The sequence below is a fragment of the Cupressus sempervirens genome, chromosome 2 (genome assembly GCF_028749045.1).
Source record: "Cupressus sempervirens isolate cs-2001-9-10 chromosome 2, ASM2874904v1, whole genome shotgun sequence".
NCBI lineage: Eukaryota > Viridiplantae > Streptophyta > Pinopsida > Cupressales > Cupressaceae > Cupressus > Cupressus sempervirens.
In genome coordinates, this window is record NC_143119.1 from 591795981 (window position 1) to 591815828 (window position 19848).

At 36.6% G+C, this 19848-nt stretch overlaps 1 protein-coding gene across 2 annotated transcripts; it reads left to right on the forward strand.

The window, feature by feature from the left end:
- The first annotated feature begins 1395 nt into the window (after positions 1-1395).
- On the forward strand, positions 1396-6040 carry LOC149574791 (uncharacterized). 2 transcript variants are annotated; one of them, XM_089814621.1, is made up of 7 exons: positions 1396-1895; positions 2101-2744; positions 3705-3934; positions 4052-4204; positions 4290-4690; positions 4795-5199; positions 5335-6040. In XM_089814621.1, the coding sequence occupies exons 3-6, from the start codon at positions 3724-3726 to the stop codon at positions 5002-5004; spliced, it is 975 nt and encodes a 324-aa protein (XP_089670747.1). In that variant the 5' UTR covers positions 1396-1895; positions 2101-2744; positions 3705-3723; the 3' UTR covers positions 5005-5199; positions 5335-6040. The 2 variants fall into 2 exon arrangements, with proteins under 2 accessions (XP_089670747.1, XP_089670748.1); XM_089814622.1 differs by lacking the exons at positions 1396-1895; positions 2101-2744 and having other exon boundaries at positions 3582-3934.
- Positions 6041-19848: the final 13808 nt, after the last annotated feature.

A 19848-nucleotide genomic window follows, 5' to 3' on the forward strand; every position in this document is an offset into this window, starting at 1 on the left:
GGATATTGTCTCAAATCTGATTTGGATTTTCTATTCTTGACATGGTATGCTTCATTTCATTGCCAAATAACATGCAAAGGAAATGATATAGATATCTGTTGATGTGTAATTCAGTTGGATAAAAAATATATATAGTTATTAGCCGATTAGGCTATTTACTACGGGATTCTTGGACGGGAAATGTCCCGTCCAAGTCGGAATCCCCTGTTCAGGTGCCGGGTTGTCATGGGCGGCTTCGGAACAGTGCTTGGGAAGTGGATATGGACTCCGAGCTGCATCCACAGTGCATTTTGCCACACCGTGTTGTCTCTGTGTGCAGTGGTGGCCACAGACCTGCTATGGCCTGGCCTCCTGCTGTCGTGCCTGCCTGAGCTGCAATGGGCTTTTCCTGTCGTGGCAGACTGGCATTTACCGTGGGCATCTACTGACTGCGTTGTGATTGGTATTAGTACGGCTTGTGCTCATGTATACATCGTGTTTGATGAGTACTAAATAACGCAGGTATTTTATCCTCCTGTTGTTTTCATCTTCTATTCTTGCTCAATTCTCATGTTTCTGGTTCTCGATGCCATTATTACTTTCATGGCTTGCGTTAAAGGTTATTTATTTCATTCCTTGGGAATCCCTCCAGTTTCTTGGGTTCAAGCAGCAGGTTTTTAGTTTTAAGATTACATTTCTTTGTAGGAGACTAACTGTTGATTTTTCCAGCAATCTCAAGATCTTGCTCAGAGTGGCGATGGTTGTTTTCAAACTGGCACCTGTTGTTTACCTTTCATGCAGATTTCCAAATTTTTCAAAACTTGACTTTCCTCTGGAAAATGCACTATATTCCATAGCCGTTGCAATCTTTTATTTCAAAACACAATTTCGCTATGCCAAATGCCATACTGTGCTCTTGTGGGTTTTCGGAGCATGAAACATATTCCTCCTGTTTGAAAGCATGCAGAGCCTTGTGCTTATGCTTTCTACAATGTTTGGTGTACATTTGAGCATGTTTTTGTAACTTTGTGTCTGAAATTATCCATATGTATCTTCAAATGTGTTTGCTTGACTATGTTATATCTATGTCGAGAAAACATATTTTCATGTTCAGGGGAGCATGCCCATGAACGTGATTGTACATTTTTTACTTAATTTCTTGCTGACACCAAATCCAGTGCTCTTGGATCCTTTATATTATATGCGTTGCCAATTTTAGACATTCTCCACTCCATAATGTCACACAACCAGACATTGACCTGCACATTCTCATGCCTAAGTAAATTAAAAAATTTCAATCGCTTCTACACCAACCGATCTCTGTTTTTTGTTGCCATAACAGGTGTCTTTGAAATATCCATCTGGGTGCTTGAGATTTGTTTTGAATCTCACTTGTGGATCCAACGTCGTTAAAAGTGGAAAATGAAACATCATGCTATAAATGAAAGAACAGAAAAGAACATGTTCAAATGAAAAATGCACAATATAAGAACATGTTCAGATGAAAAATACACTGTGATACCGATTCGTGGGCGTCAGGGGTGGCTTCCGCATCCAAGGCAGACGGATGCGTGATGCGCCTGGCTGCTTGCGGCTGGCTTCTGGCCAGCACTCGTAGGGCATCCGGGCGCATCCGCGGGTCCAGTGCTGGCTAAGCCCAAAAAACAAATAAAAAACAATATTTTTTAACTTAAATTTGCATTAAGACGTGATGGAAAGCATTTTTAAAGTGTTTTTTCACTATGAAACCCTAAAACGACCCTAGAAGTCAATATAGAAGCATTCACAAGAGTCATTTTAGAACTTTGTTTGCACTTACAGCCACTCTTTCATTTTGAAGCTAAGTTCAACATTTTCGAAGAGGATCGATCGAAGAGGGAGAGATAGCTTTCTCAAAGAAGTTTAAACCATTTAAGGTAAGTGATCAATCCTTTTCTTGAGTATTTAGATGATTTTTTTTTGATTTTTTGATGATTTTTTTAACGTGCTTGAAGATATGTAAAAGCAACTTTGTTTATCTATTTAAGTAGTTTTTCTCACTTCTTTCCACTTGTATGCATGATCATTGATGTTCATAGTTATTAAGAACTAATTAAAATTATTTATTTTCTTATAAAATAGGTTGCGGAAAACTAGGCAAGAATGGATACCAGTGGTAGTGCTAGTCAAAGTTTAGTGGGTGGTCAAGGAGGGGAAGGGATTGATAATTTCAAAATTGATGTAGGTTCTCCTTTGTGGAGACATACAACACAGATATCACAGGTTTCAGGAGGTGGCTCATACTATTGGAAGCAGAATAACGAGAATCGCCATAAAATTGCCTGAATCGGCGATTCGGCGATTAGATTCAGCAATGGCGATTTTTTTGGAGTCGGAAATCGCCATTGCCAATTTCTTCAAGTGAATGCCTGAATCGCTGATTCAGGCGATTCAGGCAAAAAATCGCATGAATCGCCTGGAAAAATCGGCAGGAATCGCCCGCGGCCAATAAAGTATAGAGTTGTAAAATTTTAAAAAATTGCTTGGTTTTTTTACCTTGTTTTTGACCATTTCTCTTTGTTATAACCCTAAAGGGCCTTCTATTTATTTAACATGAGTAGAAGAGAGGAAAAGTGAGAGAGAAGAAGAGAAAAGAAAAGCCATAGGTTTCTAACCGGCAAGAAGAAAGAGCACAAAAGAGATCAGCAATCCATTTGGGGAGGCCATCAATTGCATTGGGAGCATTAAGGAGCCAATCTCAACACTCCTCAACTCATTTGCAAGAGGTAAGTGCTCTTTTTTTTTTTGCATGTTAGTGTATTATGCATTTTTTGTTAAATTTTTATAGTTTTCAAGATTTTTAGTTTAGATCTTGAATGTTCTTTATTTTTACTAAGTTGCAAACTAGGGTTTGTTGTTTTGTAGCTTTTATTAGCTTCAAACTTTGATATTTTACATATAAATTTTTATTGCAGCAGCTTTTGCTTTCATTTTTTGCAAATTCGCAATGGGTAGAAAAGAGGAATGTTGGAAATATAACGAAGAGTTTTCTGAAAGAACCAAATATCAAACAAAATGTATTTTTTGTAAAGAAAAAATAACTTATGGGGGTATTTATAGATTGAAATACCACATTGCTGCTATACCTGGACACGATGTTACAATTTGCACTCACCAAACTCCTGAGGCAAAACGCACTTGCTTAATGGCATTAGAAAAAATTGAAAAAGACAAAGCCAATAGGAAAATGCAACTTGAAGGGTTAAGGGGTATTGGCTCCCATGTTCCCGCATTCGCATCTGCAGCCGCATCCACATTTGCATCTGCATCAGCTTTTGCATCTGTAGATTGTGTTGGAGAGGGTTCTTTTAGGCCTCCTTTTTATCCTAGTTCTTCTGCTCATGCTAGTGCTAGTCGGTCACATATTGAGACAGAGTCCCACACCAACCTATTGCAGCCTAGAGTGTGAAAAAACAGAATGGATAGTTACTTTGTGCCCCGCACTACTCCTGGTTCCCAACCCAAGCTTGAGGGCATGGGTTTGAACAAGAAAATTCATGATGTTGCCAGAAAGGAGATATGAAAATTTTGGTACTTTTGCAACATTCCATTTATTGCAGCCTGGTAATTGATTGTTTTTTCGTTGTTTTCTTTGAAGTTAAAATTAAAAGTAAAAGTAAAACTTTAATAATATTTACTTGTTTTATAATTTGAGTCTTTGACATCTAAATTTTTATTTGTGACAGGGCTCCTTATTGGCAGAACATGATAGACGCGGTTGCTATTTGTGGTCCGGGGTTTAAAGCCCCAACTGAGGCTGAGTTGAGCGGATACCTCTTGGATGAGATGGTAGAGGACATGAGGGCTGAGCTCGAGGAGAACCGAAAGGAGTGGATTGCAAAGGGTTGCACCATCATGACTGATGGTTGGACAGATAGGAGGAATAGAACACTCAATTTTCTTGTATCCTGTGGAGGTAATTGATCATTCTACTTTCCTACATACATAATTGTAAATTTTGATTTGTTGAATGCTAATTTGTTGATGATCCATTTAATTTTAATATTCTAATTCGTTGTTTTGTTACTTGTAGGATATACTATGTTCATCAAATCCATTGATGCTTCCGCACATTTAAAAAATGCCACATACTTATGTGAGGCTATTGAGGAAGTCATAGCAGAGGTGGGAGAACAAAATGTGATCCAGGTGGTGACGGATAATGCAGCAAGTTATGTTGCTGCAGGTAAACTTTTAACTTTTCAAGTTTTGAAAATAAATTTATTTGAATTTTGAAATTTGAATTTCTAATTGACTTAAAATTGTTGTAGGTAAACTTTCGATGGAGAGGCACCCCACCATATTTTGGTCCCCTTGTGCGGCACATTGCATTGACCTCATGTTGGAGGAAATTGGCAAACTTGAGTTTGTCAAGTCATGTGTGGAAAGGGCAAAAAACATATGCAAATTAATTTATAATCATTCATTTGTCCTTAGCACAATGAGGAAGTACACAGAAGGCAAAGAGTTAGCTCGCCCAGGTATCACGAAGTTTGCCTCGAATTTCATCATCTTGCAGTCCTTGTTGACATCAAAGGATGAATTGAGGAGCATGTTTGTTGGGCGGGAGTGGATTTCCTCTTCCTATGCTACGACCACTGTAGGGATAGATGTGGCGGATTGCATATTTGATGAGGATGGTTTTTGGAAACCCGCTAGAGAAATCCTGCAGGTAAATTTATTGCAATTTAACATTTAGTATTGTACTTTTACTTTAAGTTATATTATTTTATATTTAAGTTTTGACTCAAGTTTTTTGTTTTACTTTATATGTAGGTCACTGAGCCCCTTGTAGCTTTGCTACGAACTGCTGATGGGGAGAAGCCCTCTATGGGCTACATTTATGAGGGCATGGATAGGGCTAAGGAGGCCATCAGAGCCCAATATGCAGAGTGCAGGAGAGGTATGGCCCTATTTGGGACATCATCGATAGGAGATGGCAGAATCAGCTCCATCGACCTATCCATGCAGCAGCTTACTTTCTGAATCCGGCATATCGTTTCCGTCCTGAGTTCAAGGCGGATGCGGAGGTTCTCACTGGCTTATACACAGTGATTCAGAGGTTGAGTAGCGATGAAGATAGCGCTGCTGCAATTGTTGAGCTAGACCAGTTCAACAATAAAGAGGGGCCACTTTTCTCTAGCAGGATGGCCATAAATGCTCAGACAACACTACAACCAGGTAAAAATTAAATAATATATTCAATGTTCATGAATCTAGATTCTAATCTTAAAGTTGATTATGTAATTTTAGAGTTAACTTGTAATTTGTAAATGAGACTAATTGTTTCTATTTTCAATTTTTCCCTTATTGCAGATAGATGGTGGCAAATGTTTGGGGCCACAACCCCAAAACTTCAAAAAATTGCCATTCGTATTCTGAGTCAGCCAAGCAGCGCTTCTGGATGTGATCGCAGTTGGTCCATGTTCGAGCACATCTATTCGAAGAGGAGAAACAGGTTGACAGTGCAGAAGTTGAATGATATTGTCTTTGTTCATTACAACTTCCGTCTTAGGATCAGACAGATTTTGGGCACTGACTCCTCTCCGATCATTCTAGAGGAGATTGATCCAGAATCAGAGTGGCTCACAGAGGTTGTGGATCCAGTCTTCACTGAGGAAGACCGTGTGTGGGTTGACCAGGTGGATATAGAGGCTGAGGCAGCTAGAGCACGTTCTTCAGGCATTGGTAGACGCACACGTGCACGCACAGGCACAGGCCCTAGCGACGTTCATGAGCCCATCTTACATGCGGGAGATATGGCTCGGCAGTCCTCTAGGACCTACATTAGACGCCTTGCTACTAGGCAGACTGGATACTCAGAGGTTGAGGCTGAGGCTGCAGCCGAGCTTCAGGATGATGTTGAGGATGATGATGATGACTATGAGTCTGAGGCTTGAGCTGGAGCCTTGTTTTTATATTTTGTTTACAGATATTGATACTGAATCATTGATAGACATATGTTTCAAACTTTCATGGATCTTCATCTTAGATTCTTACATACATTTATGATTTGATGTCTTATGGATCATCTTACATACATTCTATGATTTAAATCATTGTGATCATTTGATTTCTATTTACTTCAGCTAGCCTACAATTTACATTTTAGATAACATAGTTACATATGTGATGGATTTTATGTTCCATGTTTATGTATGTTAAGTTTTAACTTCTATTTGATGATGTTATAGTGTGTTTAAGTTATATTCAATAAAGGGTGCATGAAATAAGTTTTAAATTGTTAAAATCTTTAAATTTAAAGGGTTTTTTCAAATTTGCCGATTCATTGCCGATTCATTGCCGATTCACGATTCGATTCGGCCTTGCCGATTCCGATCCGATTTCGATTCTTGTTACTTTGATTGGAAGTGCAATTATTGTCAAAGTTGTTAGTGAAATAGGATTGACTATTCTGTAACTTGTAATAGCACTTGTGGATATTTTATGTGTTTTTCAAATTACTGTTCTAATGAATATATATATGATATAAAGAGGCATGCCTCTTGAAGAGACATGTCTCTTTAATATATTAACTTACATTAGTTATAGTTATAACATAATTAATATACTCTCAATATATATATATATATATATATATCACTCTTAATAAGTTAACTATTTCATATATAACATTGTCATATATTATATATCTCATATATATAAAATATAATTTATCTGACAGAATTATAACATTAACACTCTCTTTTAATGAAAAAGGATAAAACACATATATTACACCATAGGTAATATTTCAAAAATAATACATACAGAAAATCTTTGATCAGAAGATTTTTAGAATATGATATCATGTAAGTATTGGCCTATCAGAATATCAACATATGATATTCACCAATTACTATTCGATATCATATTTGGTAACATGAGCATTGGCCTATGAGAATATCAATCAAATGATATTCACCAAATACTTTGAGTAATGGCCTATCAGAACATCAACTAAATGATATCTACCAAGTACTCAATGTGGTAATGGCCTATCAGAATATCAAGGCAAGATATACACCAAGTACCGAAAATATATCTATACAAGCAAATTGTAGATAATCAAATTAATGATATCAACCGCCTAGTTGTTGATTTATAAGATAAAGCTTTTACATGAATCAATTTCGCAAAAATGAATCATGCTACAAGTTATTGTAAGGACGTTACTTTACAACAACTTCTCCTGATACAAGTGATAATCATTTAGAAGTCGTCACTTCTTCATGATGTACACAGGGGACAAACTGATACATGTATGACATCAAAAGTTCGCATGAAGTCTCCATGAATACTGTCATGTGGTGTTGTCACAACATTCACCATAAAACATATCAGAGAATAAGGTTTCTCCCTCTTAGTTTGATATCAACTTTTCTGACCTCTTAGCACAAGTTTCTCTCCGATGAAGTATCAGACTTCCTCTGAATCTGTTATCATCCTTCTAACCTCTTGGTAGCAAGTCATGTCATGCTTCCTTAGTTCAATGGTTATCCTGATAGCATAAGGCCTTCTAGCCTACATACATGAGACTTTATCCCATGAATCACAGTCCTTTCGCTGCTATAGTTTCTAACTAGTAGAGAATCCATCAACAAGGTCTACTCCTTCTAAACTAATATCATCAAAAGTTTGATTTAAGCAATTTTTATTTTTATTTTTATTTTGCTCCCTCTCTCTTTCCAAGGTTGCCTCAAATGAACTGTCAGACTCGCTCTCATAATTTCACTCATCAAAGATATTTGTTTCAAAAAACTCACATTATCCAACCTAATCATTAGAGGATTTGTGAATCTTAAATCACAGTTTTTTTGGAGCTACTATCATAAGATTGAGTTTGCACAATATTTGGTAGCATGCCTAATGTACCAATCTTCTTTTCCTGCAAGAACATCCTCAGAGACAAAGGAAAAGATCAAGGCAAATAGCTCTTTATAGTAATTATAGAAATACAAAATAAGAGAGAAACTACAATGAGTAGATACATGCAATATCCGAGGATAATAAATACTTATCTGCAATAATAATATAAGTTTCTCCAATAAAGGTCCATATGCATCAAATCAAGAAATGCCTCCATGTAAGAATTTGACAAACAATTTGAGTACGTCTTTTCTGCTCCCATATAAGGACGATTCAAATGAGAATAGAACATTGGTTATCATTTGTTGTTGCCGTCTACCATATCCACGATCGAAAACAAGCTCAATGTTGTATTCCATCATGGCTTTGAATCATCTCTATTCATTCTGATTTGGTGGACACGATATGTAACTCAATTAAGAATCATGGATGCCGCTCACACTTTTATATTCTTTATTTATTTCATCTTTTCTTTCTTTGTTTTCAATGATTTCTATTTGACCATTCAAATTTTCTTTCGTATCTCTATGTCCAGCAAGGTTTATTTAATATTTTAATGTCACTGTCCATTTATCATTGGATGTCATCTTAGTGGTCTCTTCATATATGATCAAAGTATTAATTACTGGCTTTCACAACACAAATGGTGCACAGGCGGGTACCTTTTGATTTGTGTTTCATTGTACCTATGTTTTAATCTTGGTACATCGTTCAACTTGGTATATTGTACCTATGCTTTGTTGATGAATCCACTTCTATTTTGATACTAAACCCTCGTTTCTCCTCCATACTATACAGTCTTTATAATCTGTTGGGGCTTGAGCATTCATGAATTTATTTATTGCAACATATGAAGGGTAGAATCCATCTCTTCCCCATAACCCTATTGCTTTACGATCCATCATACCATTTTAAATTACTGCTATATACTAATTATATAATATTTATACTAGACCATACAATAGATGTATACTAGCCATTTCCATGGATCGTATCTGCTCAGTTTATGTGTAAATCACTAATACTGCTACACTTACTTACGTCTCCAGATATTATCTATCATCGTCTCTCATAGAAATATTGATTACAGTGCTGACTCGATTCTTCTTACACGAGTAACTTGTCATTCTTCGATGTATTGACTTGATATTCATCTTTCTTGTTTCATTAAGGCTACTTTATGAACATCTTCTCTATCATTGTATTAATACCCGAATCCCCTCAAGAGTGCTCTGGCGTGTTTGTAGATATATCATTGATATGAAGTATTTCTGAAGCGTGTGATAGTTTGATAAAAAAATAAAAATGCTCCTTCAAATTTTGTGACAGAAGACTTTCTTTCAGATTACAACATACAAATCTTTCTTTCACTAAAGATAAGGCACAGGAAACGAACACTATTCTGATATCGTGTTAGTGAAATAGGATTGACTATTTTGTAACTTGTAATAGCACTTGTGGATATTTTATGTGTTTTTCAAGTTATTGTTCTAATGAATATATATATGATATAAAGAAGCATGCTTCTTGAAGAGACATGCCTCTTTAATATATTAACTTACATTAGTTATAGTTATAACATAATTAATTCTCTCTCTCTCTCTCTCTCTCTCTCTCTCGCTCTTTCGCTCTCTCTCTCTCTCTCTCTATATATATATATATCACTCTTAATAAGTTAATTATTTCATATATAACATTGTCATATATTATATATCTCATATATATAAAATATAATTTATCCAACAGAATTATAACATTAACAGAAGTAACAAAGGAAAATCCTTCAATAGCTCATATTCCTGAGTGAAGCTTCATTTATGGGCCTTGCTGGCAAAGGATTTGAAATTTGCAAAGGCAAAAATGGTATTGGTATGACTAATGTAGAAATACTTTCATTTGTAAGAGAACAAGAAGCTGCTGATGCATGGATCAATAGATTAAAAAAAAACTATTATCAAGGTCCTTCCTCAAAGAGCAAGCTACAGACACCCACTGAACCAATTGCATCCTCCCAACACCCATTCTTGCAAGTACCTGTGCCAGGAGAGGATGAGGAAGAAGTGGAAATTTCAACCCGCAAAAGAGGCCCATTGCGCACCGCATTTAAAATGGAGGCAAATGATCGTGCTGATGAAGCTATTATACGTTGCCTCTATGCGAATGGGCTTCCTTTCAACTTGGTGAGATCGCCATATTGGAAGGAAATGGTGGCAGCAATCAAAGAATCACTAGCTGACTACACAAGCCCGGGGTATGAAAAGGTGCGTACAACTCTATTGCAACAAGAGAAGGCACATATAGAGAAAGACCTTCAACCAATCAAAAAATCTTGGAAAACTTCGGGTCTAACTATTGTGTTAGATGGTTGGAAGGATACAAGAAACTGGCCATTGATTAATGTGATTGCAGTTTCCCCCAAGGGGGCAATGTTTTTGAGGGCTATTGATTGTGAGGGGCAAGTGAAGGATTCTGAATTCATTTTTAGAATTCTCATTGAGGCCATTGAGATGGTGGGTAGTGAGAATGTGGTATAAGTGGTCACAGACAATGCCAAAAATTGCACGGGTGCGGGTGCTTTGGTTGAGAGTCAGTATGAGCATATTTTTTGGACCTCATGCACTGTTCGCTCCCTTAACATGATCATGCAGAGGATTGGCATTGAAGTAGATTGGGTGAAGAAAATATATGAAGAGGGGGAGGACATACATATGTTTGTGACCAACCACCACATGTCACAATCCATTTTTAGAACATACTCCAAATTGGAGTTGCTGAAGGTAAATTACTTTTTTTAAATTACTAAGTTTCATGGTTTTGTAATTTAGTTAAAAATTAAAATTTATAATTATATTGTCAATTGACATATTGTTAACTTGCTTAGGTTGCTAAGAGCCGTTTTGCATCTCATACAATTGTTATGAGACGACTCCTCAAGGTAAAAGATGCATTGGGCCAAATGGTCATCAGTAATCAATGGGGTGTATGGAAGATCTCAAATTCAGAAAGAGCATAAAGGATCAGGGATTTGATCTTGAGTGAGAGTTGGTGGGCTCATGTGGCATATGTATTGGATTTCACCAAGCCCATCATGACTATGCTCCATTTTGCTGATACAGAAACACCTTGCTTCGGGTATGTGTATGATGGCATGGACATCATGGTTGAGAAGGTAAAACATTCTATACAAGCACATTAGAGTGACCCCACACAATGTGAAGCCTTATGCACCCAAGTGCAAGCAATTATCCACCATTGCTGGAATAAGATGACTACCCCATTGCACCTTCTTGCATATGCCTTATCTCCTAGGTACTACAGTGAGGAGGTAGTTGGCATGCCGGTAGAGTTGCACCATTTGTGGATGAGGAGGTTGCTGAGGGGTGCCACAAAGCTCTTACAAGACTCTTCCCATTGGAAGAAATGCATGAAAAAGTGAGGGAAGAATTTGGGTTGTTTGCTTCGGGGTTAAGGCATTCTCCATTTGCACTAAAAGATCAAAATAGAATGAAAGCTATCACATGGTGGTACATGTATTGTCAACCTTTCAAGCATCTTCAACCTCTTGCAATCATGATCCTATCACAAGTAAGTTTTTTATTTTGTTTTGTAAATTTGTTTTAAACTTTTATGTTTACACTTGCATTTTAGAATTTAGTGTTTCACACATTCTTTAAAATTAATTTGCTTTTCATTTGTATGTTTTGTGACAACTATATAGGTTGCTAGTTCTTCTGCTGCTCAAAGGAATTGGAGTACATACTCCTTTATCCATTCAGTGAAGCACAACCGGTTGGGCTCCAAGAAAGTTGAGGACTTGGTCTTTATCCACACCAACTTGCGTCTTTTGTCACGTAAGAATGATCATTACAAGGAAGGGGCAACAAAGCTTCGGGATGTAGCCCCTAAGTGTGCAAATTTGGATGCAACACTTCATGCTCTTATTACAGTTGGAGACGGTGATGATGATAGCGTGGCATATGGTGCATCTAGCATAAGTGGCACATGATTCAGAGGCAGACTCTGATTGATTGAATCTTTAGACTTCAATCATTAATTATGTTTTTATTTTGCTGGAATCTTGAACATGACCTATTCGAACTTATTGTTTAAAAATTAAGACTAAACGCTAATGTTGGACAAGCACGTATTGATATTGATATATCATATGAATTTTGAAATATCTTGAATTTTGATAAAGGGTTAAGTATCATAGATTCATAGTCATAATTTCAAATGATTTGTTTTTGTATATTTCTTGCATTTCTTTGCATATATAAGTATATTTGATATTTCTTGCATTTCTTTGCATATATATATATATATATATATATACGTTTCCTCATGCATCCGCATCTAAAAATAAATAAAATCCCCGCATCCCGTATCTGCTTCCGAAATCTGCTTCGGAATCCACATCCGAATCAGTAACTTAGAAAATACATGATGAAAGAACATATTCAAATGAAAAATACATGTGAAAAACAATCATATTCACCTTCTGGTAAAGCCGAGGAACATGTTAAGAAACCATATGGTAAATGTCAGGCAGAGCATTCTTAGCTCACACTCCAGGGCTGTCGCTGCTTCCTTTCCTAAACATTGTCAGATTTCAAATATTTTTGTCCAATGAAGTTTAATGTGAGGCTTTGAATCCATCTGATGGAACCTGAATATTGTAGAATTTGTCAAGTAATGGGGTTCATTTTACTATATTTTTAGCGATTTCGCAATACGCCATTATGGAGCCCGCAGAGCCCATTAGAAGTCCAAATCATTGTAATTTTCAGTATTGATGATGAATAAAAAACAATAATTAAAACCAAGGAGCGATGGCGATTGTTAGCACACGATTTCAATCACACCTTTCAAATAGGAAGGGATGGTAGGTAACTTAGCTATTTATTATTCTTATATCCGCATTTTCATAACCTTTTTTTAGGAGATATAGGAAAAATTATACAATCAGCCAAGCTTCCTTCACATTTACCTTCCTGTTGGCCTCACTTGTCTTTGATTCCATTTCTTTATGATCCAAGAAAAAGACAATATTTTGGATTCCTTTAAAATTCTCAAATCTTTTTACGCTCTCATGATCTTGCAAGGAGGGATAGATGCATGCTATTAGTGTAGAGATTGAAGGTTGCATTCTTCTTTGCCATTGAAATAGCAGAGAAATGTTACAAAGTGTATGCATCAAGTCTTCTTTGAATACCGTGAGTTGGAAGTGGTGAGGAAAGTAACTTCAATGCTTGTAACATCTTTTGAATGTTCTAAATCCAGTATTTGAGACCTCAATTCCAAGCAATTATTTGACTGCAGCTTGCATGTTGTTTGAAGAGAGGATAGTGCTCATACATTCCTCCATCAATGGCCACAATAGTCTTATTTTTGTTTGTGGGTATATTTTGCCATTTCATAGGCTTTTGACTGTTTCATAGGTTAATGAGAGAAAGATTAAGGGTTTCAAATAATATTTAAGTAAGATTTTATATGAATCAAACACCTAAAAATAATGTTCAGAATCAGAGATTATTTTCTTAAAATACAGGATTTGGGGGAGGTGGAGGAAATGATTTGGGGGAGGTGGGGGAAATCATCCACATGACTGGTTCACTTTTAATCTACAACTTCTTCACTTTTAATCTACAACTCTTGGAACTCAACTAATCTTTTGATCCTCGTCTACCACAAGTGATCTTCCACACCATAGAATTATTTAGCTTAGGTAACTCCATACACATAGTTTAGGGTGGATTATGGTGGATTGTGTAATAACTCCATACACGTAGTTCAAATCATAGAATGCCATTGCCATCCACAACTCATCTTGAACTCACAACATTATGTTGGAGGAGGTGTTGCACATTTTGTTTACTACACAACCGTATTGAAGTTTTCTTTTCATACCATAAATTATTGCAGAGTTGCATTCTTAAATCTGTTATTTCACAAGGAAATGGTTCTACTGTTTTATCACTATCAAATGATATGTATTTTCTACAGATGATTTATGTTTTCTAAATGCACATCTTTTCAGAACAAGCATATTTTTGTGTAGGTTGAGGGTTTGAGGTTCTTTGAGTGTTTGATCTCATGAAACAACTAGACCTAAAATTTGTTAGATTTTATAATTGTACAAACTACCCTGATTGGCATGTATGCAAAATCTGGAAGCATAGACAATGTACGTGATCTGTTTGACGAAATGTCTAAATGAAATATAGCTTCACTGTTTCACAAAATTCGTCAAAGAAATGTAGTTTCACATATGCACAAAGTGGATTTTTTGAAAAGGCTTCAGAAACATTCAAGCAAATATTAGGTGCAGAGTCAAATTCCACACCTTTTCTAGCATCCTCCATGCTTGTGGTAAAGTAGGTGTTCTCAAATTTGGTATGGATATCCATCAAAGCACAATGGAAAGGGGCCTTTTGTAAGATATTATAGTTGGAAATGCTCTTATCAATATGTATGAAAAGTGCGGAAGCATGTAAAAGACAAGTGAATTGTTTGATAAAGTGCCACAAAGAGTTGCCATCTCATTGATTGCAATATACACAAAATGGATGTGCCAAAAAAGAATTAGCAAATTTTAGGCAAATGCAGTTGGCAGGTGCAAAGCTAAATTCTAAGAAGAAAAAAATACAGACATATTTTCCATGGACTTTTACATCACTTGTTGAGCAAACAAAAATCTATGGAAAAAAATGTGACCAATAGAGAAACATTAAATGTATCAAAACAATTTCAACATTAATTAGCCTTCCAAACCAAAACTATTTCTCCTCTTAGGGTATGAAGAATGTCATAGCTTTTAGCAGTTGATGTGGTTGTCATTTGTATTATATTTGATTTTCTTAAAATATGGAGAGAGATCTCATCATCCAGCTATTGTAGCTGACTGCATACATTCTTATAAGCTTCTTTTAAACATTGAAATTCTTGTTTATTTCTTTCTCTAGTTTGGTTCAACCTATATTGAAGAAGCTTCTTTCTTGAATTTTCAGATAAACCACTAAACTTAGAACACTAGAACTAGCATCTTGGTTTGCTACAACACTTGAATTTTAATTTTTACATTGTACATCGTCTTTTGGTTAGAGGATGTGAAAGTGAGTATATCTGGTTCAACTATCACCTTCATTCCAGGGGGTGCATCACTTTTTGGTTTGGTAAGTAGATCCAAGGGATGCTTTGATTATGACACTAAGTAGATCCAAGGGATGCTTTGATTAAGACACTAATTAGAGCCAAGTATGCTTGTGTTTTCCAAAGCAGTAGTCTTGGCGATGACATAATAACTGATCACTACAATGGAACTTTTACTTTCTTGGGATTTAGATAGACCTAATGCGCCACTCGTTTGTACCTGAGGGTTTATATCCCACCTACCCTCCCAAAGGCAACATGTCTTAACTTGTGAATGCCTTGCTTTATGAACATATTGTTTCATATTAAGAAATTTCCCTTACGTACTAGGATCTGCATTTTCCTATTGCACTTATGTGATTTCATTTAGAAATTCTATTTCCAATGTTGGGTTCTACTGATGTGACTTTTTTTGTTTATTCTTTAACAATGAAGTTTTGTCTATGCATTTTATTTATTTCTTAATGATTGCATTTCAAGTGAGTATGACCTAAAATATTGCAAAAGATAAAATAAGTCCACAGGTTTATTGAATGTCTTTTGAATAATTCTATTTCTGATTGTTTTAGATTTCCTTGGCTTTTATTGAATAATTGCCATATACATTAGAGTCTTTTTGTGTGGCAAGGTATTGATTTTAGCATTGTAGGATAATCTAGTTATCCTTGATGACCATTTTTGTAAGAACTCTTCTCGATAATTTGTGCTATGAGAGGTCACAAGTGTAAATCTCACAAGAACTTAATCATGTATGTCTCATTTGTTAGGTGTTGTCTGTAAGAAATGCATCATAGTCTCATATTATAGCAAGCCAAATGTAGAGGTTGTTGGACCATTTCTTTTCAAAGGCTATATTATAATGAGTTTCAACATTGGACCCACTTATCCTACTTATTATATGATACTTTTATGTTTAGTCTTTAACAGTCCAAGGCAACTTCCTTGTCTTTTGGAGTCTGTTTGTCAACTATCAATTACTTGATTTTACTTTTGCTTATTAGGATAAGCTATTAGAAACTTTACACTCTTAATAAAATAAGAATTTCATGCAAACTATAAAGGCCTCACTATGTGTAGTTTGCTTCTCTTGTTTCAGAATTCAAATTATTGTTTACAAATAAAATACGAAATATCCTCGTTACTAATTATAATTTTATGTGTTTTAATTTCATTTTCCTTTATTACAATGACATTATTTGTAGAAGAAATTGCAACTTGATAATTGAGTAAAAAGCTTACGAAGCAATTGTAATTTTTTTTTACCAATTCTAACAAACTGGGAAAACCATCTCTTTAATTTAATTATTTAGTAAAAAAATGTTAATTTCTTTAATTTGATAATTTAGTAAAAAAAATGTTAATTTTATATTGAGGAATGGGTAAACCATCTCTTTAATTTGATAATGTAGCCAAAAAATATATTAATTTCATGTTGAGGAATTCACTTTCGGGAAGCACTTCAACATGCATGTATGGGTATGTATGTAAACCTTCTCCTTATCTTTCTTCTTCACTGTTTCCATGCACACTAACCTTTCCTTACCCTCACTTTTGATGTTTGTGTGTTCTAAACTTTGGATCATTGTGTTGCCTCCTACACTAGCTAAAATTGTAATGTGGACGAGCTCTTTCAAATTGGAAGGGCCTCAATTCAAGGAAAACTTCCATATTAATTGGGTGTAAATTAAAATTAAAATTTGCTTTACTATATTGAGGCCATTTCGTTATGTATAAATTTGCATTCGATCACATTTGTCTTTCTCCTTGAACATCATTTCTATGATTAAATGAATTAGCAATGTTATTGTCATGTTCACACACTAACAAATGCATAGCAATGCATGCCTTTTCTCAATATTGTATTTGTTCTCAGTTGAGGGCATATAAATAGTTGGACTCTACTATCCTTCACAACACCAATACTTTGCATCTTTCTACAAACCTATAGTTAATCTTGAAGCCTTTCCATTTAAGCACGAAACTTCACTTCTTTAGGAGGAACTTGGATGTCCTGCACCTCTTGTTTTGAATATACGTAGTAAATTTAATTAATTAGATTTTATGGTTCTTCCTGAGGGAAACTAGGACCTACTGGTATTGGGGGAGTGGTTTGTTGTAGCTTCGGTGAAGTTATATTCTTTTTCCTAGTGCATGAGCAGAAGCCCATTTGGCCAAACAATCATCAGCTCTGTTCCATTCGCAAGGGATGTAGGTAAACCTAATGAACTCAAGAGAGGTACAAAAGAGAAGAGTCTAATTAATTATAATAGCTTGATGCCAACTAACATCCTCAAGCTCTCACTATGAGGAGAGTCTGGAGGATGCGCACTCTCACTATGAGGAGATGTCTGTGCTGCCCCTTTCTCCTGTCCATCTCCACCTTGAGGAGCAGAAAGAGGAGAAAGCTGGGTATGCGGAAGGGGAAGTGTAGACCAATGAGAGGAGGAAAGCGTGGATTAATTTCAATTTCAAGACCACCAAAATGGGAATCTTTAGGGAGGCCATGAATCCCCAAATCCTAGTGGATAATCAAGAAGAGCAACGGCTGGAAGAATTAATTGATCCGGTGATTGTGGCTATTTCGGATAGAGTCAGGGAGACAGGGATGAATCTTTTAAATAATGCTCGCAACAACATGATTGATAATTTCAGATCAATCAAATGACTTTTCCATGAGCTTGAGGATGTTAAAGACCAGGTGAAACACATTGAGGCAACGAGGAAAGGAATGGATGCCATCAGGAGGACAGATTCGGTTGATAGGCTTACTCTGGCGGAACAAAGGATACACAATCTGGAAAACTACAATCATAACCTTGCGAATAAGATGTTTTCCTTGTTAAGCTCCATCAACAACAACATCATCTCTCATGGGCTGGATCAAAGACAAAGAAATGCACGATGAGGAGGATGGTAATGATAGGGACAAGGCCAAAACAGAGGACGACCCTGCAAAGGAAAAATCCACTCCTGCTCAGGGCCAAGGGAATCAAAGGGTGCAACAGATGGAGACGGAGGAGAATCAACAGGCCTTTGAGGCTGCTCAGGTGATGCATGATCTGGAGCGAAAGAACGAGGAATAACTCTTGCCTGTTCTTTTGTTTATTGCTGTCTTTTGGTTTTCTGTTCTGGCTTTTGGCCGTGGCTTTGATAGTTTCCTTTTCCTGGTCTTTTCTCAGTACTCTTTCCTTTGGCTGGGCTTAATGCTTATTATCAGCCTTTGAAATTATACTTTTTTGGCTGGGTTGTCACACTTACTATCAGCCTTCTTATGTACTAACTTTCAAGTTTTAGGTTCCCTGTAAAACTTGTTTATCTAATCAAAAACATCCTCAAGCTCTCACGAAGTAAGCATCTTTTGTCCCCGTGCTCATGCCCTGCTCTAGAAAATTTCTCTCCCTGCAGTGACAAGACAAGGAGCCTGGGTATGGAGATGCCATGATCTGATGCTATGTGCAGGCTCCAGTTCGTGCCCCATTCCCTTTACATGTTGAAGTTGTGGTTAAGTCATGTTTCATGGGCTATAACAGAGCTTTATACTTTGGAAGGGGGGGTGGGGGGGTATGCCAACTGTTGGCACTTTCTCTCTGATTGAGGCTCAACTGTTTAACAAAATACCTTTGCAAGTAGATTATCCACCACAAGACAAGATTGCATGTGAACTATTTGATAGAATGTTGGGTATCGTATCTACTTTGGTTTATTAAAATATGGATTAGTATTGCTGATTCATATACTGCTTAGTACTATTTTGAATCATGGAACCCCCACCCAATCTCGCAACACTACAACAGATAATTGACCGCTTGACATTATTAGAGAAGGATAATGCAACTCTGAAAGTCACAACTCTTTCTCTTTCAACAGTTTCCCAAGATCTCTTAGTGTAGTTGTAGAAGTATGAATTAGTGAATCAAACTCTTTAGGACACTATTCACTCCCTATCTCAATCATTAAATGACTTGAACCAATAGGTTGTGGCTAATTCTTCATGCATCAAAGACCTCTTTGAAACTTTTACCACACAAACAACAGGCACTACAAAAGATATCAACTCCATTATTGAAGACTTCAGGGATACGGGAAACCTCAAGGACAAGCGGACATAGCTTGTTAATAAACAAACATCTCTTTTGACTGAAACAGAGCAGCAAATTAAAACTTGGGCCTCCACTTGCAAAAATTCTAGTACTATGCCTTTGCTTGAGGTCGAAAAAATTGTCCAAGTGAAGTTGGCAGAAGATCGAGTTAGGCGCTTCAAGAAACTCAACCTTTGGGTTAGAGGTCTTCCTTTGTCCTCCATTGATCCTCTCCCTATAGGCTACTCATTTCTCAACGAGCAACTGGATATTTCCGATATTACATTAGACAGAGCATGGTTTGGACAGGATGGCACCCTTTTTCTTAAGTTTTTCTCACTAGCTGATCGACTACAAGCTCTCAAGGAAAAGAAGAAGCTCTTCCTTCTTCCCACTAAGACATTTCTTGATGAGGACCTCACAAAATCATATGCAGTTGAACTAAAGCACTCTAGGTGCCTCGTGGTAGAAGCAAGGAGTAATGGGAAATGGATAGTAATAAGGAATCTAAAAGCAGTTATTTGTGACTCACCTCCCAAGGGTTGGGATGCGAGACATACCCAAGCCAAATGACGGTTTGAGCACCAACAGTTGGGCAAGTCTAAGCCCTCCATTGGCTCTTTGCTTGTCAACTGTTGGAATGGAAATGGCTCCCCATGGTCTTTACCAGGCCTACTTCATGATGCAGTTGGGTATGCTAATTTGTTAGTTGTTACCGAGACTCATGAGAGTT

Excerpts from the sequence above, each read along its gene's own strand:
- LOC149574791 (XM_089814621.1), top strand. The coding sequence starts at position 3,724 with ATGATAGACGCGGTTGCTATTTGTGGTCCGGGGTTTAAAGCCCCAACT. Across the intron at positions 3,935-4,051 it reads TTTTCTTGTATCCTGTGGAG|GATATACTATGTTCATCAAA; the intron begins GTAATTGATCAT and ends TGTTACTTGTAG. Across the intron at positions 4,205-4,289 it reads AGCAAGTTATGTTGCTGCAG|GTAAACTTTCGATGGAGAGG; the intron begins GTAAACTTTTAA and ends AAATTGTTGTAG.